Genomic DNA, 25,429 nt, shown 5'->3' on the forward strand with positions numbered 1-25,429 from the left:
TCAAATTTCAATGTAAAATAAATTTTCCTTTAATTGCTTAGACTCTGTGTAATATTTACACATACAGTGTAGAAAGGAAAAATTCTTAATTTTTTTTAAACATCACATAACGTTGCAAAAATTCAGAATGACCACTTCTGGCTCAACAAAGCCCACACGAGTATAGAAATTATGCCATACATTTTCCAAATTTTCATTTATAAATCGTGAACCGTTGTGGTAATTTCTACAGCGCTGACTTATTCTAGTGCTAAATTTCTAGCGCTGCAGAACCTATTTGTAAACGTGATCGTTAATCTATCGGCAAGAGAGTATTTTCACTGTAGACTGATGGTTTCAGCGGCCATTTTGATGAACTTTTGCTTACTTCTTTCTGCATGACCGAGTTTACTGCCTTTGTAAGCGATTTTGTTTTCCCGAATGTTTTTCTTGGGATTCAATAATTTTTGAATTAATAATAATCCCTCTTACATTTCCTTTCAGAAATTTTCTAGCATTTGGAGGTCCTAAAAATTATTCAGTAAAAAAGTTTGTTAAATCATGCAAAGTAAAAGCAGAAAGTATCGTATTGCCTTAAATTTACTTTTTATTTAGCTTTTTTATATAGAAGAAATAAATACTATTTGTTTATAAATTACCGAGAGTAACTTTTCACTGAACCTATATAGTCGATTTGTTTTTTGCGAGTGTTACCTTTGCATACAAAAATTTCAGAAGTTGAGCATTTCTTTTCTTTTTGCATTGATGTCAGTTTTATACAAAAAGGTGCAAACATAATATTTTTCTGCTACAGAATGTTTCTCGAATTCTTCTACATGTGCATTAAAGTTTACATCAGAAATAAAACATCATGATTATAATAAAATCTTATTTTGATCCGAAAGTTGTGACATCAATGGATATATAATTCGAAAAATGATAAGTCGCTAATATTTCATTTCTCATTTCAATACTATCATCATACTTGTGATTGATAGCAATTAAATCAGATGGCATTCATTTGCTCTCCCCTTCCCCGTTGAGCTTGTTGGATAGCAGATCTTTTTAGAAATCTCGGTCAAGAATCGTTGCATTAAAAAACATAATTGTTATAAATTTAGATATTCATAAATTAATCCGTAGTTTTCTGCTATTTTATTTTTACCTCCTTGTACAACGTAAAGGACATATTGCCATCACAAAAAATTCCGGGTACCATATTTTAATGAAATTATCCATTTTGACCGCTATCGAATGCAATGCAACGATGCATTTGCGTGACATCTGTGCGTAAGGACAGAATAAAGGACTCCTTTCCCCCCATACAAATTATAAAACTAATTTAAAATGGATTCAGAAGAGATTTTTTTTTCCGTGATGTTTGTACGTACGTATGTATGTATGTGTCTCGCATAACTGAAAAAAGAGTAGCCTCGGAAGGTTGAAATTTTGTGTATAGAACTGCTATAGTATGTAGTTGTGCACCTTCCTTTTCGGTTGCAATCGGCCGCACCAAAAGTATATAAATACAATATATATATATATATACCAACTCTGTTACTCGGCTCAGTGAGCTCAGTTTTTTTTTAAATTTTATTATTCTTATATGCTAGTAAATTGCGCATGTTTTGCTTTAAAAATGATTGAATTATGTTGTTCTTATCTTTCGGTTAAGGTTTTTATGTCTTTAGTTTATCTGCATGCAATAGTTGTAGAATTATCGACAATTTAAAAGTTGTTTATGGGCGGCTAAGCTTAATTTTTTTTTAACCATAGCACCCATATTTGTTTACATTTGAAACTTAGCAGAGTAATGAAATAAATCTTTCTACGCCATCACTGTGTTTTCGCCGACAAGGACTAACAGTAAACTTTCAGTTTTGTGCACTGAAAAATCTGCCTTCTTGCTCGCTGGCCGAATTTCTTGTTTTTGGGTAGGAACTCTTAATTTTAATTGTAAAAATTGTTCTACTGTATTTGGTGTTTAATGTTTTTCCATATTTTTCAATTTTTAATGAAGATATTTTTAGTTTTTATGTATTTTTGCCTTGCCGCGAAGTGAGAACTGAATTAACTGAATGAGAAATATATCTCTAATGCAATTTGAGAAACTAAGTTTAAGTAAAACAGAAGAAAAAATGCGTTTAATTTAATATTCAACACATGGAAGTCGTGGTGTACACAACAGCTTTTTTAAATAATGGAATTATTCCCGTATCAAAGGCTGTCAGTTGCTCACTTGCAGTTGCTGGTGGAGGAAACTTTCCGGTTTATTTGGTAGTTATGAATCTATTATGCCATTTAGTATGATCTAAATACTTTATAGATTATATTGATTCTTACAGGTGGTATGTTTATGATTCTAATAGCCGTTTTCTTTGTATAGGATATTTGAAAGAGGCGGTACAGATATTTTCCTGAATGAAATAGTCATTATGGAGATATAAGTTCCATTTGCAACATCTCTTGAAATAAAGCAGACAGTTTATGAGAATAGTTTAAACGGTCTGGATTAGAGAGTTCTACCGTTATAAAATTCTAAATTTCTATAGGCTCACTGAAGTTCTATAATTTTATGTGCAGAATTCTGAGAGATATTTTTGAACGAATTTAATCACTTAGGTAATTTTTACACGCATTTTAATGACGAAATCCAATCCTTTTAGAACAAAGGAGAACGGGAGAGAGCAGATAATACGCTTCTTTGAGTGAATTGAGTGAAACATTTCCTCATTAAATTTGTAACTGGTTTCTTGAAAATGTTCATTCAATATATGTGGAGTAAGAGCGTAGAGATATGGTCATTTTTATTTTTAGTTAATTAAAGCCTAATGAGTGTTTGTTTCCCGAATTACAGTTTTATTTATTTATTTATTTTTATTTTATGTATGGAGGCTTTATAAAATATTGGGTTTTATATTTACAAAAAACCATAGTGTTTTAACCATAGTGTTGAAATTAGTTTCATAAAATTACTAACTTTATTTTGCAAAACTTTTTAATAGAAAATGCCTTGTCTAGAATTAATATTTGAAGAAATACAGGCCATCTTTTACGATAATTACGTATAATAATCATCGTTAAAACTATTACTATGACTTGTAAATGTCTTGAATATTGTTTAAATTATCTAGAATTTTTCTACTGTTAAATTTTAATTAACCTGTGATAAAATTTAAGTGAAAATTATTTTTAACTTCTTAATCTTCGTCGCAAGTAATTAATGCAAAATTATAATGTAGTCTTATTCATAAGCATTTGCATAATCGGAAATAATTTTTACGAGCAAGCGGTAATGTTAATCATTAGCGAATGCTTCCGCGGTTCTTGAATATTGTGAAATTTTAATTAAAATCGCGATTGTTAATATTGATCTCGTTAAGTTGTGGTTATGTGCTTTGTTGGCGAGACAGGTGATTATTCTGAAGAGTTATCTAGTTGCAAGTTGGATGTAACGAGTCAGTATTAGGATATACGAGTACATAAATTATGAATCGGAGGATGAGGAATAAATTTGGTTTTCGTCTGAAAACTTCAGAAAATAGTCTAACAGCTAACGTTAACATTATGAGAGAATTTAACTTTAAACATTTATAAAAATCGGAAAAATCATATAGTTACTATTTCTTTCTTTTCTGTTCTTAAATAAAATTATCTAGTGTTGCCGACTAATAAAACTAAATGTATGTGCTGTTGAATGTAATTAAAGCTCAATTAATTTTTTTTCAAAGCTCCAGCGTTTATTTATACATTTTTTTTGTATCTTTGGTTTTTTAAAATTAAAATAATGAGAATGAACGTAAAATGGGAGCACAAAATGTCTGAAAAAAATTTAACTTATAAGCATCTCTTAAAATACAAATGTGAAAGAAATAATTTTATGTTAAGTAATTAAATTAATAGAAATAACACACGTATGATGAAGTTACATCTTTCAGACTAAAAGAAAAAAATTTTTTTTCGATATGGCCAACACATAACCTACCGCCAGTTCCATGTTTTAAATAGCAGCAAGCTTTAAATATCGCATCATCTGGTTTGATCGTTTATAAATCAAATCTAAATTTTTTTTTTCAAATGCCTGTAATACAAATTTTTGGATTATATTTTATTAGATATAATTGCCCATGTGTAAAAACACATTTTTCTAAATTTATATATGTCAACATAATCAAAATTTTTTTATTAAAATTTCTTTATTGGGCACCCGAAAAACATATAATTTAATTGGCTTTTAATTAAAGAAAATAAAATGTTTCTAATATATACATGAAATGAATACATATTTAAAAATTTGAAATTTGAAATGAATACTATAATTTAAATTTTCTTCCATGTTATTTGTACAGTATCAACAGATCTAAACTCATTTTAATCTACGCGTATATTCCCACTATATTTAGATATAAGTAAACAATGCTCGTTCAGCTGTAATAGTGTGTTATGTTGATTGCCACAAAAACTGTTGCGGACTTCAAGTAAAGTGCCGCTTCAGGTTTTCTGTTAGAAACTGTTATGGACTTCTTAAGTAGCACATCGACTTATCTAATTTTACCCAAAATGTAATCAACTCTTTATGTGAATGCAGAAAACTTAAATACGGAAAGCAGAAATTTTTGGAAGTTTGATGTAAAAGTTATCGTGGACGAAAAAATCGCCACATACTTGCGCGTAGACAGACGTTTTTATAAAAAATAGTAAAAACATGTTGTAGGGATCCTAATTCTTGTTTTTTCACTGAAAACTTACTATTGAATTTTGGATCGAAAATATTACCTTCCTTACCAAGGGGGTAAATAAGCGAGTGCAGGAGAAACCGCAGAGGTAGTGGTAGTGACGATAATACATTGAATCCTCTGGAGATTCGATAAGGGTGGATTTAAGATCTAGAGCAGGGATGCCCAACCGATGTGGATCCAACTTTGTGTTCAAAACATGCCAACCATCATGTTCAAAAGGCGCAGCCGGCGAAAACCTCCTGAAGATAGATCTTCTTGAGCAAATACGCTATTTTACATTATACATTGCGTGATAATATTGCTGTCAGTATGCTACACGTCATCATTGGTCTCACAGTGGATTGTTTCTGATTGAATTGAATGCTGCGTTTTTATTCCCTGATCCTTACAAATACCTTTGCAACGCACGGGCTAGTTATTTTACTAGTGTAGCCTCTTGCCATAGTCTGCATGAAACACACGCCGGCGAACACGGACAAATTTTCGAAGTTGTGCGTGAAGTAACTGTTTTAATACAGCTGTAAAAATATTCATTGCTTCTATTAATCATTAATTTTAATAGATATTAATTATTTTGTAGTTACCTTAACCATGTCATCATATGTGCCGGAAAAAGAGAATAAACGCATCAACACTTATAATTTTAACTATGAATAGGAAAAAAAAAATTTTTTTTTCATCAATTTTTAAGAACAAATGTGTATTTGTTTGATTTATAGTTCAACAGTTTCTGTTGGAGGGGGGAAAAAAAAAGCAACCGTAATCTAAGAAAATATAAAGTGAAAGAACTGAAAAGCACCTTCCTTGTCCAATAATCAATGTTTACCGCACATTAAAATGAAGGTTGCAAGATTGCAACATTTAAGGTTGCACATGTACTTGCAATTCAGAAAAAAATACCCTTTGAGAATGGCTGCATATTTAATGAAGATATGCTTGCTGCATCAGAGATTTTATTTCAAGGAGCTAAAATAAGAATGAAGGTATGTCAGCTATTCAAGATGTCCAATTATTCAGAAACCCTGTCACTCGTAGAATAGAAGCTATGTCTGAAAATGTGAGAGGGTAGGTTAAGATGATTTAAAGGAATGCGTTTTCTTATGTTTACAATGTGATGAATCAACAGATATCTGCAATGTAGCTCAAGTAAATTATTAAACAGATATCTGCAATGTAGCTCAAGTAATATTAAGTATGGTCCTTAAGGATTGCATCTTTATATTACTGCAACTTTGTTTTTCTTTATAGTACTGCATTTTTATATTGCTATCTTCTCTAAATATTATTTTAAGATACATTTTTCTAAAGGTGGTATGGGGTTCCCCGAAAAAAAAAAACCTTCCTCAGTCAAATAGGCTCCCTCGACAAGACCGCTGCCGTCCAGAAATTATATCTGAACGTTAAAAAATTCGGGTTTCTGTTTACAGTCCATGACTATCGTCGTCCATGATGAAACGCACATTTTTTTAAAAATTTGTCAATAAAATAATAAATCTCTTTTATTATAAAAATATGACAGCACAATTACTTATGATTTTCATTAGTCATTACATTTTTAACTTAGTTTGCATAGTAGCCCAATCCACAAAAGTTCTCATTTTCCGCTTGCATTGAAGATGTAAAATTCTCAAAACTGTGATTTTAACTGCGATTGTCCTTTAAAAATGCATGCTGCCATATTTCGAGATAATAAAACCGAATTTAAATGAAAGAAAAAATATTTTTATGTTTACTGAATTAAATATTACCATTATATAAAAATGATATTATATAGAAACAGTGTCTGAACACGAAGTTTAAGGTTGGAACGTCATTATTTCATACATATTTTATAGTCACGTGAGTTCCGATTATGTTTTCGGATTTAGGTAATGGGTACACTTCTTTCCTACTCCATCAAGAGAGGATGAAATGGGTACCCTTCTTACGTACCCCATCAGAGAGGATGAAATGGGATGATTGTTTAAAAGAGCCTCATCTAGGAAAGTCTGAAACGGCACATCACTGACAATAGTAGATACAAATATCTTGCGATCGATTTTTTATAGATTGTTGTAAACTTATTTTGTGTGATACGTCTGATGTGAAATATTGCCAAGAGATTGAGATAAAATTGACTTTTTAAATGGTTAACTTACATTGTACTGAACAGTGTGCTTTTATAATATTGAAGGTAAATGAAGGTTTTTATCTCTCTTTAGCTGGCAACATAATGTTTATAGCGGGCGTGGTTTTTGTCAAATTAGAGAACAGCAGCACCTCGAAGATTTTAGTTTAAACCAGGGCTAGCTAACACTGTAATTTCTATTTATATATTATGCTTATAAGACTAATTAACATCGCATTAATGGGATAATGACTTCTTCGTGGTAATTATGAATGAAAATAGCTTTAATTTAGAAGAGGAAAACAGAAAATATTATGTGAAGCAGCTTATGGAAATGATCGCAACATGTACAATACACATACTTGTTTCCAGTTACATATGGTATGGTAACGAGGTTCATTTCTTTTAAGTGACTTGAATAAAAATGTGAACTTTCAAGCTTTCTGAGCCCTAACTTCTTCGATTCTGATGCACAGGATCAGATGATTTTGAAAACATTCTTTCAATACCAGCAAATGTTGCCTTACCTGTGAATAATGCTTCTTTTTTTCCTTCTTTTTTAATGTGGCTTTGAAATTCCTGCAACTGTACTTTAGTCAAATGTAATGCAAAGCTTTTCTTTTCAATTAATGACTCTCCAAAAATGGTGATTGAAATATGAACTGTTGTAACATAATAAATCCGTATTTAACGTACTTATCAATATTCTATAGTTGTTTTCTTTTCAGTAGTTGATAATCAATGTGTTAGAATATGAAATTTTAGATTTTTTTTAATCAGCTAATTTTGTGATTTCAATATGTCATTTTTATCGCACGATTAAAATTATAGAGATTCTACTGAGAATTCTTTTCTGGTAGCGTTCATGAAGAAATTTTTCAATAACTTCTCACATTTTGTCTTAAAAAAAAAAAAAACAGAACTGGTATTTCTGGTTCTGTGCTTAAATTACCGATTTGTTTGAAGACCTATAATTTCAGCTGTATTGGTACTCAGCCTTTGCATTCAGATAACCTTTATAAGATCCTTTTCTAAAAAGGAAAATTTTTACCTGCGACATCTTACGTCCTCATGTAATGGATTCTTTCTAATGTAACATCTTGTGTAATATTGCAATTTTTATTTATTTTTTAATTATCAAAGCTGAGCATTGGCCAAGACTTAAGCAACTGAACGCTAGTAGTTGCTTTTCGGGTTGGATTAGTTGCTTTTCGAATGGAACTGATTTGCTATGCTGGTGTTGGGGTATTATGGAACTGCAGATTACCAAAGCGGGAAAGTTAATTTCTGTATAATAACAAACTATGCACCTTTAAAAAGAAGCTTTCTTCACTTATCTGACTATCTAAAATGTTTCATATTTACAATAGAGAAGAAACATAAAAACTGCCATTTGACCAATACATTTTCATGTGAATCACACTTAGGTAAAATTGTGCGAATGTTTAATGGTTCTAGTCGTTCTGATGGTGTTATATCTAGATTCCAAGTCAGCTTTTCAACAATATTTATTGCTATTAACCTCGATTAACCTAAATTAATTGATTAAGGCAAAATAACACGAAGCTACCTGCCTCTGGGGTGTATAGAGGGAAAACCACGAAAACTCCCATGCAGATATCTAATTCTCCTACGTCAAACTACTAGTGTTCTGCAACTTTAACGATCGGCTGTTGGTCGGCCTCGATAAAGAGGGGAAAGACCAAAATCACATTCACGGGAAAAAAAAAAAAAAAAAAAAAAAAAAAAAAAAAAAAAAAAACTTTGTGTGACGGTTAATCCGACAGCAGTTAAGAACAAAAGGAGGGGGCAGAAAAGAAAAATACCTGATAATTAAAAAAAATGCAGTTAACTGTTTACCTGTATTTTCCAAGCAGTTTAATCGGGATAATGAGTTCATTTGGTTACGCATATGGAGTCAGTGTTCAAAGTTCTCTTCTCTGTATCGAGCGTAGCGCATTTTCGCTCCCTCTTTCCCTCTCTGCTTCTTCCTTATTTCATGGTGCTTTATATGTCACTTGTTTTCGCTTATATTGCTGTTGTATTTCGCTAGGAGTCTGTGGGAAACACAAGATGAATGGTTATGTTTTTTAATTATATTTAAGATTGAGAAATTTACTTTTAATGGTTGATGCCAGAATATTTACAATTAATTTACGTAGCGTTTTGGGGGGAGGGGGTGGAATACTTCCAAATACTATGGGGCCCACCAGCGGCTGAGCGGTAAAGTCACTGAACACTGGAAGCTCGGTCCTAGGTTCGAATCCTGCAAACGGGCTGGCTGCATAGGAGTTTTCTTCGTTTTCCCCATACGTAACGTGTATACGGGCCAGTTTTCCTTAGAAAGTGGAGTTATCTCTCCCCTTAGGAAAATAGTCTTTGAGGATTTGCCGTAATCACGTAAAAAAAAAAAAAAAAAAAAAAAAAAAAAAAAACTTAGATTTTATCTATTATCACTGTTACTAGCCCTTATGTTGTTCTTTCCTTCTTTTCCCCTACTTTCTGTCTCTTTTTTTTGTGGTCTAAACACCATTTTGTTTTACCAGATGGCTTGCGATAGCAGTTTTTCCATCGTTACTAGCCCAAAGGGGCGTAAGCCTACAAAGACTATTAGTCTCGAAATCGCATTTTGTGTTGGTTCATTATAAATGTCGGTTTCATTTTTCAAATTGTTGCCGCCAAATATTATCGCCTTGTATTGTATTTAAAGAAACTAAATGATGAAGAATCTGCATTAAGATATGTATCTTTCTCGCACTCTGAAAAAATAATGGTACTTAAATTTTGAATACCGTAGTCCTCAACCCGAATATGGGCACTTGGAAACCCGAATTTGGAATTTGTTTTATTGTCTGTTTCATATTTTGTAAAACGTTAACGAATTTTTTATTAACAAACTCAACGATTTCAAAGCGAACAATGGCAACACTGTACGGGAGTTGGGGAATTCTCTAGCGCGCGAGACTCTGTATCGGAAATTCTAAAGATACGCTCTTTTTAAATATTTTTTGATACTGTTGTTTAATTGAATTTTATGGTTTAAGTGCGAAGAACATGATATTTTTAATAAGTAAAGGTAACACACAAAACGTTAAAAAAAAAAAAAAAAAAAAAAAAAAAAAAAAACCCTTTTGGACATAATATAAAATCTGAAATCTTTCAGAATTTTTCTTCTTTTTTTGTATATATTTTAATTTGTTTATTTATTTATTGTTATTTACTTATTTAATTCTAAAATTCTCACTGAGATATGATTGACAATAAAAGTATGGGTGGCATGGTCAAAATGCTCATTTTATTTGTTAGACGAAATACCTAGGATGATAATGAGCATGTGAATGAAGAGAAACATTCTTTCGGAAGTGAAGAATGTGAAAAATACAGTTTAAAGGAAGTACAGGTAAAGACGTATTACGTATTTTTTAAGTGAAATATCACTAGTATAAAAGAACTTTTATTCATTTTATCCCTAGAGCACAGAAGGCGAGTTGTTGAGAGCAGTGTGGTTGGACCATCCGGCCAAATATTGCCTAAATTGTGCTTTTTTTTTTTTTTTTTTTTTTTTTTTTTTTGCGACGTTGAAATTGAGGGGAAATGCGTATGTTCGCACTTTCGGGAAAATGCTACATAGCAGAGAGCAGAACTTTATTAGGAATAAATTCATTTGATCACTTAGGGGTCAAAATCCAGTTTAATGAGAAATCGAATTTAATGAGAAAAACTTGTATTTTAGAGGACATCAAAGCGCCAGAAACAGCGAAAACTCAATAAAAATAGCTTACCCCATTCTGTTACTCTATCGTCCCGCAACTTCAACAAACACGGGAAAAGTTGGCCTTGGTGATGAAACCCCGCCCATCTCTGTTCTGACGTCATTATGACATCACAATGGGTCTGACCCGTTACGGCTGTGCTTTCTTTGGGTGGACATTCGGGAAGTCTACCTTACGCTCTGACGCCGCGGCTGCCAATGCACGTGGTTTTTCCACCAGTTTGAAAAAGTGTACGATTGCTCAGGGATGAATGGTGCTGTGAACAACAATGTGCGGGATCCTCTCGCGAATAATAGTGAAAGTAGCAAAATAATTAATAATGCTAGTCATGCTCTGAAACCACAAGGTATGGATAAGGAGTTGTCAGTAAGTTCTAATTATTGTTTTATTTTTATTCATAATTGCCGAGTGCTTGGCCTGAAATAGTTATAAAAAATCCATAATGCTTTTAATGATTCCAGCTGGTATAATTTCATAAAGATATATAATGATTTTAAAAGTAAACGAAAAGTGTTGCTGTTATCATTACATTAATTTAATCAATCGTTCCAGTTCAACGGTTCTAGACTCTAGAAATAATTTCTGTAGTATGAATACTACTTTTAATTATCCTTGGAAAAGGATTAAAATGAAAGGAAAATACCTTAAAGCATTTTAATTTTTATTGCATAAAAACATCTTACTGTTAAACAATTAAATTGGGGAATGAAAATGTGAACCAGCTTATTTGTTTCTTTCAGATCTGCTATATTTATATTTGTAGTGTGCTATTTTGTTTTTCAGTATATATTGGCAGTACTAATATATACCGCTTGTCTCATTTTATTTTGCTTTTGATTTTATGAATGAATTTAATGATAGGGGACACGATAGTTGTTCTGCAGCATTCTTCATAATATAGTGTTTCTGTAGTAAAATTTCTTTTTTCTGTCTGCCTATGCAACGAAGCCTGACGCTTCTTTCTGAAGGGGGGAGGGTGGAAACACGAAAAAAATCAGAAGGATTTGTGTTAATAAATGCAGAAAAAAAAATGTGTTCTGTATGAATTATGCCTCATATGGAGTTAAAAAGTCTTTTATATATTTAAAAGAAAAAGTAACAAACTGCAAATATTTATGAACATTATTGATTTCTAATCAGTATCACGAACCAAATGTATGTTTATTTAAATCTTTCGGATTGAAAGTTAAAAAAAATATTGAATTGCTTAAAAATCCATTAAATACGCACAAAAAAAGTAATAATAATAATAAAAGACAAATTCAAAATTCGATCTTAGTTGTGCGTATGTTCGGGCGCAAGACTATTCGTGTGTATTCAAAATTTGATGGATCGAGGTGCTCTTCCACAGTGCGTCGCACAAACATACAGGTTTAGTAGGTTTGTCCGATTTCTAGTCGTCTTTGTTTTGAAGCTCCTCCCATTTGTGTGACGCATGTGCATTTAACCGGTGTTGCCATCGTGATTGTTTGGAACAATTAATTTTTATTTGTTTTCGTAAAATACCTTTAAATAAACTGTTAATTTTTAATAACCTTGAAGAAAACGACTGACCGTATTATTATTATTATTTTTTAAGTAATATGTATTTTATTTTTTGAACTCTTTGTGCTGCATACAAACAATGCAGTAGTCAGTTATACATGTTTTCATGTCTGGCGAGAAGAGGTTATGTGTAATTAACTCGTTTAAATCACAGATTTGAAAATATTTATAATGTCAAATTTTAGTTTTTGTTATTTTTATAATTATTCTTGATTCACTAATGATAACCGTGAAGGAGATAATTTTTCCATAATTAAAATGACAGTATAAATTAGGATTTTGTTCACCGTATTATTTAACTTCTTTTAACATGGCTAATGGATCTGTAAATGGATTCTGCCACAATTTATGTAATCATGTATGTTAAATTTATATATAGGCATAATCAACTAAGAATTTAACTATCTTTTAATATCTAATACATTTCAAATCTGTGTTACTTTACAAAAACATTTTTTCGCCACGAATTTTGTTTCCAGATGTAATGATTCAGAGTTTGGATTTTTAGCTGTTAAATAAAACAGATTTCCTTAATACACAGGCCCAGTTTTTAGCCACGAGAAATTTCTTGCAAGGGGTGAGAAGAGTTTCACTGTCTCTGGATGGGCGAGGTGTAGACGGAAGATATAATAATAGCTGACAGCAAAGGATAATTAAAGTGTAGTTAGCCTGAAGAGTTTAAAAAAATTAAATTAAAAAAAAATGATATAATGTCTCAGAGAAGAGGGGGGGGGAGATCTTTTGGATTTTCGGAGGAATGACATTCTGACACATGGAGAGAAATGGGGACCGAAAAAATAAAGCTTGTGAAACACTGATATATATGATGGGTATTTGATAGGGGGGGATCTAAAAGCTTTCAGATTCTACATTACCCCCAAAGGGACTTTTATAAGGTTTTGTGTGTTACATTTATTTATGAAGTATCATGTTCCACTTGAATCATAACAATTCAATTCAACAGCAATATCGCAAAATAATTTTAAAATGAGCATGCCTTTAGAATTTCCGATACACAGTCTCGTGCGCTGGAAATAATTTTTTTTTTTTTTTCCGTACAGTGTTGGCATTGCTCGCTTTGAAATCGTTGAGTTTGTTAATCAAAAATTCGTTAAGTGTTACAAAATATGAAATCGCTAATAAAACAAATTCCAAATTATGGCTTCCAGATGCTAATATTCGGTGGAAGATTACGTTATTCAAAATTTGATGGCTCTAGGTACCGTTGTTTTATCACAATGCGAGAAACATACATACATTTATGCAGATTCTTCATTATTTAATTTCTTTAAATATAACACAGGGCAATAATATTTGGTGGTAACAATTTGAAAAATGAATCGACATTTATAGTGAAACAACGCAAAATGACAAAAGAAAATAATAGCCCTTCTGGGCTAAAAATGTTTACAATCTTTGCAAATGTTTACAATCACAATTACAAAAGCTTCTGAGCAATAAAACATTTTGTAAAAACCGCTCCACACTGGAACTGATTGGAAGGTTCTGTGAATATGAAATCTTACTTCTTTATCGCACTACAGGCGTAAAAATTCCTGATGTTGAAGCACACAATATGATCTAATTTAGTTACGACTAAAACGTTTCACCTTTGGATGCATAATTCACGTATACTGAATACCTTTTTCAGTTGATCAGCTACAAATTTCATAGGAACTTAGCTAGACCCGTGTGAATAATTCGTACAGAATTCTTTGGTCTGTTTAGTTCATGTTCTATATTATGATGTAACTGCTATGTTTTTAGTAATGAGCCTTAACCGCTCGGCCGCTCTAAAGAGAAGGATGCTTTAGTGGAGAGCTTTTTGTGGAAATTTCCACATGTATAACGCCAACCACGTAGACCAACTATGCATCCAGTTCGTTTGCCTTGTTTTTAAACTATCCTAAGCAGGCCTAACCTCTCAGTCGCTGGTGGATTTTAGCAATTTTAATAGAATCGATAAAAAACAGAAAATTGTGATGAAAAATATTTCATAAAACTTTTTTAACTACATCTAAATTAACGCATATAAACACAGTAAAACCTTTTCATAACTGCCTCCTATCGTAGAGGGCTCCTCCTCACAACGGCCTGTAGTTCTTAAAGTATAATAAATAAATATTGGTATTAAAATCATCTTATCCACCACCACCACATCACAAAAGACTGAAATTACCCTAAACGTGAGTAGGTATTTAAGAAAAAGATTTGAGGTAATTTTTTTTTAAATCTGATTTAAAAATATTTCTAATATTTCTCTTTTACAAAGGTAATATTCTCTCAATCAGCGGTTATTTGAATTCAATTAATGAAACTAACTGTAGTAGTTTTTAATTTTGGCTTTCATTCACGGCGCAGATTGCCTCAATGCAGTGAATGATGACTGAGAGTTGACTTTTGTGTGTAAAAAGATGGATCCACCAACAGCAGAGCCGTAAGACTCCAGAACACTGGTACTTCGATCCGGATTCAAATTCCGGCGAACGTCTGGCTACATGGGAATTTACATGGTTTTCATCCCTTCCCTAATGCAGGCAGCCCTCGAATGCTTTGCCATAATCTAAATAAACTAAACAGACGGCGCGTAAAAGGTTATTTATTCTGTATATCGATGTGTGGTGTTAGAAACACATTTCTTTTTAATTGGTAATAGTGGTGTAAATGTACTTAAAAACCATGAATTACACCAGTGAGAGGTTTCAAAATAAAATAAATGTGCTACAAAAAGTAAGTATACTGGTTTTAAATCACTTGTTTGTGAGCCATATATAAATAAACTATATTATTTACGTCTACTAAGGACTGGCAGTTTGCGAGGCCGCATGGTTGGTAAAGATCTCGTTAGTTTTGAAATGACAAACTTGTAGAGCAGCGATCCGTTTCATAGTTAAATTAACGGAAACTAAGATTGTCTTCTGCTTATTGTTATTATTTATTTTCAAGCCTTAGTGATGAAACACTAAGATGTTTTTATGCAATATTGTTAAAATTCGTCAGTAACCAATAAAAAATACCTTCCTAGTGGTACCATTTTTGTCATGTTCCATTGCGTGCTCAGGCAAAGAGGAAAAGCGATTTTTCTTTCAGAAATAGTATGTGTGATTATTGTTTATGCTAAGCTGCTAAAAAGAACTTATTCGCCTTAAAGCCAAAAGAATAACTTTGCTCTATAGCTGCCCCTGAAGTTTATCTTAAAATGGTTATTAGGTTTTAATAAATTAAGCGGATGAAGAGAGAGATTTCCTTGCATTCGAATAAACCAACTCATGAAATTAAGATACGACTATAAGCCGAAATAGCTGTGCACTTTTCTAGTAAGAAAAAAGTTCTTCGAACAGAGACAAACATGGTTTGTTGGATCGTATAATTTCTTTCGTTAGTTCCGTGCGATTCATTTACTTGTGTGAAGAGTTAATGTCTGTTGAGTTTTGCCAACCAAAGCTTGCTTCAGATGCATCACAACACAATGGTGGATTGGAATAATTAAATAATATGTGTATGTGCCAATTCATTGTTAATGCGTCTTGTCTTTACATCGATGGAGGCAACAAAATTGTGGATATTGATAAAAACTTACTCATCCCTTCCCCCCTCCAAAAATGCAAAAACGCAGGCTGTATTTTTATCCTTTTTTAGGTGATTGATTTTGTCCTCGGAATTATAGAATGTCTTTTGTTATTACTGCTCCCATTGTAGCTTTTCACTTAGTACCGACTTAAAGGCCTTCGGAAAGAATTATGCTAAAATGCGCCAATATCGCATAGAAAGGGCTTGATGTGGCTTTAAAGGAAAAGTCCTCGTTATGCTAATGTTTTGGCTGGAAATACGAAACTATTAGTTACTTACGTCTCCGCAAATTTTCTTCGTTAATGTGAGCAGCGTTTTATATTAAATTTATTATAGTACACAGTACATTAGCCTCTCTGTTTTATCATACTTGCAATATTTCTCAAGGCTAAATAATATTTTTCTTGCAAGAAATCATTTTTTAATACATACAGGAAAATAAATGCAGCAACAAGTACGAATTTACCGGCGGTCCAGGGTAAAGTTGCTAAACACTGATAGTTAGGTCCCGAGTTCGAATCCCGTTCGGTAGCGCCTGCTTAGGTGTTTTCGTGGTTTTCCTCATGTGTGAAGTGTATGCGAATCAATTTCCCTCAGAGAAGTCCTTCACGAAGCATCCCCCCTTTAGGCAGATAACTCTCGTGTACTTTGCCATACTCAAATAAACCAAGCCAAACCGAAAATCGCTAGGATCCCCCCGCCCCAGTTGGAAATCTGAGATAAATTCCAGCGAAAGAAAGATAACGTAGATTCTCAGAAATGTTGTTTCTTAAAAATGGATCTCAACCGTGAAGAAAATTAACGGAACCGCAAGTAAAAAAATCAGCAAGCTCAACACCAGGCAACACGAAAATACAGATTGAAAACTTTTCTTGCAGAATTTATCCATGCGATTACTGAGCTTTTCAACCCCATGGTGAGTTTTTTATCTATAGGACGACAGGGAGGAGGTACGTAGGAATTTGGGCATTTGCAGTTTGCTGTATTTCTTTTTTGTTGGGCAAATTTTATACAGTATTCTGTGTTTTATAATGAACTATCTTTACGTATTTTATCTTGAAATAGTCTTGCAGTTTTAATCTTAAAATGGTAAAAAATGTATACTGATTTTAGTATATTGCGATTAAATCTGTTTTGTATCATCTAGTTATAAAATATACTATTTTTATTCAGTGGGTTTGCTGAAAGCTTGATTATCATTTAGGGCGCAGATTTTAAAGTGCCTCAAAGTTATCCCAAAAATTCGTTATGAAATAGTTCCATAATTTCTCATAATCAAGTATTCGTGTCATATATGCGGAATCACCAGTGGCCGAACAGTTAATGCACCTGAATATTAATATTAGTTCGACTCGTATTCGAACCAAGTCGAAGGGGCTAGTTGCACGATTGGTTTTTATGGTCTTCCCCCTAAGAGTAACTTGGATACGAACCAATTTCCATTAGATAGTCTTCCACGAAGGCACCCCTTCCTTTAGGGCTTTTGTGTGATAATCTTAATAAATTAACCTAACTTATCATAAGTATAAGAAAGTGGTCTTTAGGGGACCATTATCGAGCTTTTTGCGCTAGGACCCGAGCCTGCTTAATCGGCCCTTGGGTCCCTTTTAATAATCATCTGTTTTCTTCATTATTCAACATTCCTGGTTATCGAAAAAGAGACCCAAGGCCCAAACACGAGCCTGCTTAACTACGCCTCTGGTCTCTTTTAATAATCATCTTTTTTCATTAGTATTCAACATTCTTGGTTATCCGAAGGCAATTTGACCTCGTGTATGTCGGATAATCGAGATTCAAATGTTATCTGAGCATCCTTTTATAAAAATTATTTCAGCTAGCTTACGTAAATATTATTGTACTCGTGATAAGTTAACGCCGAATGCCGTTATAACTTCTTGGCGTCAAATATTTGGCACGTCATTTGGCACGTATTTGGCACGTCATTTGTTTGTTTGTGTCAAAATATACACTGACGTACCAGACACGTCGCCCGATTGAAACAACTGCTTAATAAATTTGAATTTGATACAAACATGTTTTGTTTACAGCTGTAAGAAACAAGGTTACCCTTCAGAGTGAAAAGCAAGCAGTGTGATGTTCTTCTTTTTATGAAATCTAAAATGAAATAATATCCGAAATAATGGAAGAATCTTTATATGAAAACGGCGATGAAGAAAATTTAGGTCATAGCAAATATAAACAATCAGATAACGAAGAAGAAAGTAATAATTCTTTAGGTGAGGTTGCTGTTGAGGGTATCAGCCAGAGTAAAAGTAATATTTTTTACTATATTGTTAACTATTATTATTAATTAAATGAACTGTAATCTGATATTTCGTATTAATGAAAAATAGTTATCCGGTCTTATATATGAAAAGCGAAGAAAGAGATGTCAGGCTGCAGAGTTATCAGTCTTGAGGTTGAAGATGTTTACAACATCTGTAACTTGTGTATCTAAACCGGAAACTATTATCAGAAAACTGTTTTTCATTTAAAAACAAATAATCAAACAATTATCCACAGGTGGCCGTTAAATACCTTTATCCTTATAGGTATATTGTTGTGGTTGTTTGTTATTGGTAGATTGTTGTTATTGTGGTTTGTAATGTATTTTCCGGAAAATGATTCCCATGAGAGCGATTTTTAGGAAAAATTATGCCTATTCGGGTTGCGCATTCATTTCCATATTTGGTTAAGATATTATTTTATTGCCGTTTGGTGAAGTCGCAGTATTTTGTTTCTATTCATTTTTTATGAATACTTTATAAAAAGTGATCATTATAAAAAAGGAAACGCGAAACTTTTGAATTCCGGGCGATAGAAAATGATCAAGATATTTAATTTTAATGATTCTTTTTTTCAGGGGATCATTTTGTATAACATTTTTAGCCGCCCAGGTTGTATGTTTAGTGACTCTGATTGCCGCACCGATGGCCCCGGGTTTGAATCCCGGACGAGGAGTCACGTTTGTAAGCGTTTAGTGTCTGTGCGGCAAGGGCGCACTCAAAATACTAGGTTAGCCGAAAGTCCTCTCGAGAGGTTGATGGGAGGGAAAGAGACGTTAAGACCCTTCCTCAAAATTGGGACAGAACTGACTGAATTGAACTAGTACGATCAGTGCTGGAATTCTTTTGTAACAGTTGTAAATTTAGAATTTTGTTACAAGTGGTATGCCGAAAGAATTTTCACACAAGTAATTTTTAAGTTTTCAAATTCTCAAAATACGTTATTAAAGTTCTCACGAAGTTTTATTACTTTAGAATGACAATATAATTATCATACAAAAATTATTAAACAGCTTTTATAAAATTCATGCAAGCAATAATAGGAATCGACCGAAGTCTGTACCGAAGCCTGCAGTGTTTTTTAGAACACGGGTTTTATGTAAATCTGATTAAAATATTCTTTTTTTTAGGGGATATGTCCATCAATATTTTTCGCGATGATCTGCATAAAAATTCTTGCCTATTGACACCCAATCTCAGTCTATCATAAATCATCAATTTTCATTTTATTGACATAATAATTCGGTATTTTATTTAAGTTCAAATGCAAGCATTTCGCTCTTCAATTTATCTATGGTCCCTGAATATTTCAAAATTAAAAATGAAATATCGAGGCCAATTTTTGCATTTTGTTTTTTATAAACTTGTAAAAATTTTACGCGTTCAAGTGCAAGGACGGGAAAAGGACTGTATAAAAAGTTAAATTTTGTAATTTTTTAAATGCCAAATCATAGATTTTGCGTTATCTAAAACAATTCTGTAGTAAATGTCTACGATCAACGGTTGCGAAATGACCGCGTAAGAACTTGTGGAGACACGATATATAATACGATATTTATGTTATGGTACCTAAATAATGTGAAGTTTAATTGATATTTAAGCTCAATAAGGTATAACTAGTATTGAATAAGTTGATAGAGCAGAAAAAAATACTATTATTGTGCTGTATATTATCATATATAGTTTCAAGCGATGCTCCCCCCCCCGAAAAAAAATTGTGCTTTGTATAAAGAATGAAGTATTAATCTCAATCAACTGGATCTGTTAGTTTGCTGAGTATCGGAATTTGGGTAGACGACGGTAGGTGACCTTATATTTGGCTACTGTATTTTTGTGTATTGCACTTCGCGCATTTCTCTGTGTTACACTACTGCTTGACGCGAGTGTTACAACTGATGAATTTATGTTATAACTTGCAAGTTTATTACTTTAATTTTAAAAGAAATATTTTGCTACGATAAACTACATATAATTGACGTATTTATTCTCAAAACATTTTTGAATATATTCTTCGGATGTAGTATGTATAACTACATCCTATATTCTTCGGGTGTATGTACGACTAAATGAATTAGATAGGGTTATTAGAAACAATATCTTAGATGTGATGCCCTCTGATATTCGTATCAACAGTGTCTCAATCAACAAAAAGCAACCCTTTGTAGGAGATGTAACTTGGTAACGGAAATCAATCGTCTTTCTAGCCATTTGAAATCTGTTCACGTGATAGCCAAAATATCAACAAACAGAAGAAAGTCGATTGGTGATGACGGCCTATTTGATGATGCTGTCATGCTATTTTTCCTTGGAGGTATTCAGTTTTTAGGACATTGGCTCCCTAGTAGTTGAAAACTGCTTAAAAGCTTTGCAGTCATATTCATCTCAAACTCATATATCACTCATTCAAGGAATGTCATATCAGTTGGAATCGTTTTTTACTAAACGTAAGCTAATTGTATAGTTGTAAAATGAAGAATGTATTATTATATATCCATTTTTAATTGTTTATATATATAATGAGTGTGCGTGTGTAAGATAAAACTCTAAATTACTCATTTTAATTTGGTTACTTCCCCTCTCTATTCTAAAAATAGTAACAACTTTATCTAAACTGCGTCGCTAAAAAACTACCCTTCATTATGTCATCTGCATTGCTTAAGAACTCTTGGCCAGTCGCTGTTTAAAACGTAAACAAAGGATTTTGATTTTATATATAGGTTCTGCTAAAGTGCGCAGTCACTTTTGTGGTTTCACAAGAAACAACTTCTCTTTTAGAGAACAAACACCCCACCTAGTGCACACAGACTTTCCATTACAGTTGGAGTATTTTTAACAATTAATTTAAGCCTTAGGAGATAGACAAATTGGATTGTTAAAGACTTTTTCAACGTACATCTTTAAATGAATCAATCTAAATCTATCTATACATTCACTTTTTCTACTCGCTTTTGCGTGGCTACCTCATGTCTTGTGGCTTCGCTGTATCTTCTATTGTTCAAAATAATGATAGGTGTATGTGGGATGCTTGTCGCATCCATAGTGAAGTGGGACTTCAAGAAAGTAAAGTTATGTGGTGATTATCTAGCTATCTGCGGTTTACCAAATTCTGTCCTTCTAATTGCCATCCTATTTGTGGACGAGGTGAGATGCCGTGACTAAGAAGTTAATTTGTCATCATCTACATAATTTGTAGAGTCATTAGGTTAGTTGGAAGCAGAAAAGATGAAAAATATGCAACCGCCTTCGCCGGGAATCGAACCACGGACCTCTGGAATACCGATCCAGCGTGCTACCGTTACACCACGAAGGCACGCTATTGAAGTGGGAGAAATACCTTATAAATTGTTATATATATTTCAATTTTTTAAAGCATTCTTTATATTAAAAAGTTTTATTTCAACTTAAAAATTATAAAAAATAATGATGAAAATTATTATTTTAATTTTTAGAATGTTACATTTTTATTTCTAAATTAAAAAAGTGTACTTAATATTTATATATCTTGTTGGTTTTTCGCATGAAAGACTGAGCGCGATATATTATTTTATGGCTAATTAATTCTTGAAAAATTTTATTTTTTACTTAATTCGAGTACATTTTAGTTTACTGTTTTGCTTAATTGGTAGCAGGCCTCTTCCTCCCCTCCATATTTTGTGATTAAGTCGAAATTTTACGAATTTCGACTTATCTGACGATTGCGTTAATAGTTATTCTAAACAAGTCCGAAATACTCTTTTTGTTTCGCATTATCAGGTGCAAACGCAAAAAGATTCCAAAGCATATCGTCAGTTAGTTATTGAGTGATAAAGGTTCTGGATATTTTGAAGCCGAGCAAATGGGAACGCCGAGAAAATTATATTTAAAACTTTCTAGTTTTAACGTCTTTTAAACTAAGGCGACTGTTATTAGAAATGTATAATCTCGGTTTCAATGAATGATTATTGAATTGGTGTATGAATGTATAAACGACATTTCCTCCCAAAATTTGGAAATTTTTAGGACTTTTATGAAAACGTCAAGTAGTATGCCTCGTTAAGATTGGAAATTATATATATATATTTTTTTTTTTTTTAATGCTTGAAAAAATGACATATTTTTATTTGTATAAACAGCACATCGTTTTCGATAAAATTGAGCACAGCAATTATCTCTTGTTCGCCTAAACAGAAAGCTCGTTTTGTTTCAAACAAATTGAATTCTGCGTTTCTGCTTCAAGTATTTTTCTGGCTCAGGTAAGGTATCTCAATATTATGGTACAGAAATTTCTTTTGAGGAATGGGAAATTGACATAACGTCTTCTCTTTTCCCCCATTCTTTTCTTTTGCAAAGGTACACTTGGTAAGTCTAAAAAGTGATTATGGTGTGAGCATAAGAACAGCTGTACGAGCAGCAGTTTCGAAGAAATGTTTGCAACTTAATACTCAAATAATAATTTCTTTGTAATCATGGGACATTAATTCATTCTTACAGTTATAATAAAATGTACTTCAGCAATTACTGGGCGCACTTTATCTGTCATGATGTACGTAATGTTCTGCAATAAGCAAAGAATAGACGCACTAATATTTATGGATTACGTATTTGCGAAGTACTCCAAGCTTATACACTCGTATATCCTGTACACATTCCTCTAAATTATGAATTTCCAACTTTTTCCATGTGTAACAGTGCTAAAAAAATTTTAATGTGTACTCTCACCTTCAAAAGCAGTTTCTTGCACCTCCCTATAACGTAATTTCGGGAGAAGTTTGCTCAAATAAAACTCTTAGCTATCAATGATTCAACATCATGGCCTAGAAAAATTGCACCACCATGCTGGTTGTTGAAATGTTCCAGCAGAGAAGAATTCTTTCATATTTGAGTTTCAAAAGACAGCGCCACGAAGCATGCACTCGTGTTTTTGTTCAGCATGAGATGTTCCGATGCAAAAGAACCCAAACAATACGCAACCATTATTCCATTTTCATCTCTTTGATATCCTCAACGTTTATATAATTCAAGAACTAAGAAATATGGATCAAGTTGATTATAAGAAAAGTAACAGCAGTTCAACAGTTAAGCAGTATAACATAAATATTCTCACTATTTATTAGAGACAGAAGAAATGAGCAGAGTATGAACGCAAAATCACTACAGAGTGCAATCAGAATTAAATAGCTTACGTTACGTTGCAAAATGCAATTGACGCCAACACTAAGCGTGGCAAATCTGTTATTGACGCATGCGCAGGTTGTATGTTTTGCCCGCGCATCATGTCGTGTGTGTAGTTTTTAAACAATCATTTAATTTATTTTAAATAAAAAAAGAGAATATTATTTCATACACCCTAGAATGCTACCTCGCACCCCCAAGGTGTGCGACCACCACTAGTTGGGAAATTCTGAGTTAAATTAAGCTAATAGATTTCTTAGAAATGTGCTATATAATGTTTTTATGTTACTAAAATATAAAGAGATAAATTAAAACAACTGAGTAAATTAGGAGCAAACTTGATTTTACGTAGACGTATTTTACAGCTTAGAAAAAATAACAGGCGATTTGGATATTAGATAATAGTACTTAAACTATTCGATATATGATTCCGAAGCTTAGCTATCTTCTGTGACCATAACCGAAAATGTGAGGACGTTGACCGCAGAGTTCACATGCATTTTTTATATCTCTTAAGCAAATAAATACTTGCTTTCCCTGTACAGAAGTGAACTGAGACACGTTAAGTGCAGCTCTTTCAGTACGTTGTCATGGGACAACTTGCTGTCGGCGGGAAATGGAATGTACTCGTAATCGATTGCATTTTCTCGAACGTTTACCTCATTCGAAATATCGCCGAATTTGCTCCGCTTCTGTGAGATATTGCTAGTTTTTGAAAGGTCTTGACCTTACCATGTATTGATTGATTTTGAATGATTGAAGAAATGTAGTAGCCGATGCTAGAATAATTCACGTGACATAAATTCTTTGGATAATACCATTCCTTGGCTGCGTGTTATTTGATGGGATGACTTTTACTACATCCAAGTCATTTTTGTCGTTGCCACATCTCAGCAAAATGCACGATGGGCATTTGAATCTGCTGGAATGTTGCTGTACTAATTATTGCACGTCTTTATTCCTGGATATTTCGGATGAGACACTTTTGGCACGACATTTACTGTACTAATGTATAGTATGCTTTTACGGTTATTTAATTTAATTCCGCTATTTCTTTGCTTGTCAAATCTTAAAACTAATTTTGATCTCCTTCTGTCAACCCGATTTTCTTGAAAAAATTTCGCATGACAATATAATATTATACTTTCTATTTATAATATTTTACTACTTACCGTATTTGCAATGACCATACAATATTCTACTGGAACTTTTACAGAATTCGATATAGTCTACTTTTTTATTTAAAGTTGAATTTTTCTCACTTTTTTTTTTTTTTTTAATGGCTAGACGTCTGGTAGATTTGGGTAGCATAAACTAATGAGACCTAGAAGACTGAAGAATTATCGTCAAGTGTTAAGTATAATAAGTTAAAAGAACAGTGTAAAGAACCCTTTTTTTCACTCTATATGTGTACAGATGACACCACTTGAGCGTACACAAAAGCCAACACTTCTGGCTTAACGCAAACAGGTAACGCTGAACTTAAAAATTAAATGTAGTAAGTGTAGCCTAACGGCTCAGGGGATAATTAAACTCTCAGGAGGGCTCTGACTCGTAAAAGTCGGCGTAAACGAGCTTAATGGCTTGAAGCACTCAACACCACAGAAATCTAATCGCTAGTAAATCAAGATAGCAACGTGGCCTACAAGCAGGCATAACAGGCTCTAAAATCACCTTTTAAAACCTTCACTTAAATACTACTTCATTCTACCTCAATTGAATGTACGCGCACTAAATTAGTATTAACTTTTTGTCAAGAAAGCGTGGGGGAAAATGAGAATCAAAGGAAAGTTGCTTTAAAATAAAAGTAAATTATAGATTCATTTAATTTTGCTTGTTAGCTAAATTAAATGAATCTCCGCAAAGTAATTTTTTTAATTATTTTTTTTTTCTTTATATTTGTGCATAATTGCTATTCTGTGTAAGCCTGTGAAGCCAAAGGAAAATGCAATTCTTAAAGGCGAGATGTTTATCGATGTATTTATTAATGAATGAGGTAACGTAATGAGGCTATAAATTCATATTTAAATGCTTTGAATAAAAGCATAAAGATATTATTTGACTTGATAGTAGCTTAATGTGATCGCTCTTAATGTAATCGGATAGTGTTATCGAATTGCCTAAGTGGCACCCGTTTGTATATATGAAAACATGGAATGGTTTGTATATATGAAAACATGAAAGAAAATATCTTATTGTGATCAACAGTTCGGTTAATATGAACAAAGTATTATAAATGAAGTATAACTTTTTTAAAAAAATGAAGTAAGTCATGAGGTC

The 25,429-nt window shown here is 32.7% G+C and overlaps 1 protein-coding gene across 4 annotated transcripts in view; it reads left to right on the forward strand.

Annotated features, from left to right (window-relative positions):
- Positions 1-25,429, forward strand: part of LOC118189539 (adenosylhomocysteinase-like 1) — a 373,963-nt gene that overhangs the window by 80,633 nt on the left and 267,901 nt on the right. Inside the window, exon 1 of one of the 4 annotated variants that reach the window (XM_035360166.2) lies at positions 10,763-10,964. The exons of the other annotated variants lie outside the window; for them this stretch is intronic. Coding sequence (XP_035216057.1) covers positions 10,845-10,964 — 120 coding nt within the window. The 5' untranslated portion in view covers positions 10,763-10,844. Of the gene's footprint in view, positions 1-10,762; positions 10,965-25,429 lie in introns of those variants that run through there. 4 annotated transcript variants of the gene reach the window in all.

The sequence above is a fragment of the Stegodyphus dumicola genome, chromosome 7, assembly GCF_044657685.1.
Source record: "Stegodyphus dumicola isolate Sdum_Otavi_A_Nest chromosome 7, ASM4465768v1".
Taxonomy (NCBI): domain Eukaryota; kingdom Metazoa; phylum Arthropoda; class Arachnida; order Araneae; family Eresidae; genus Stegodyphus; species Stegodyphus dumicola.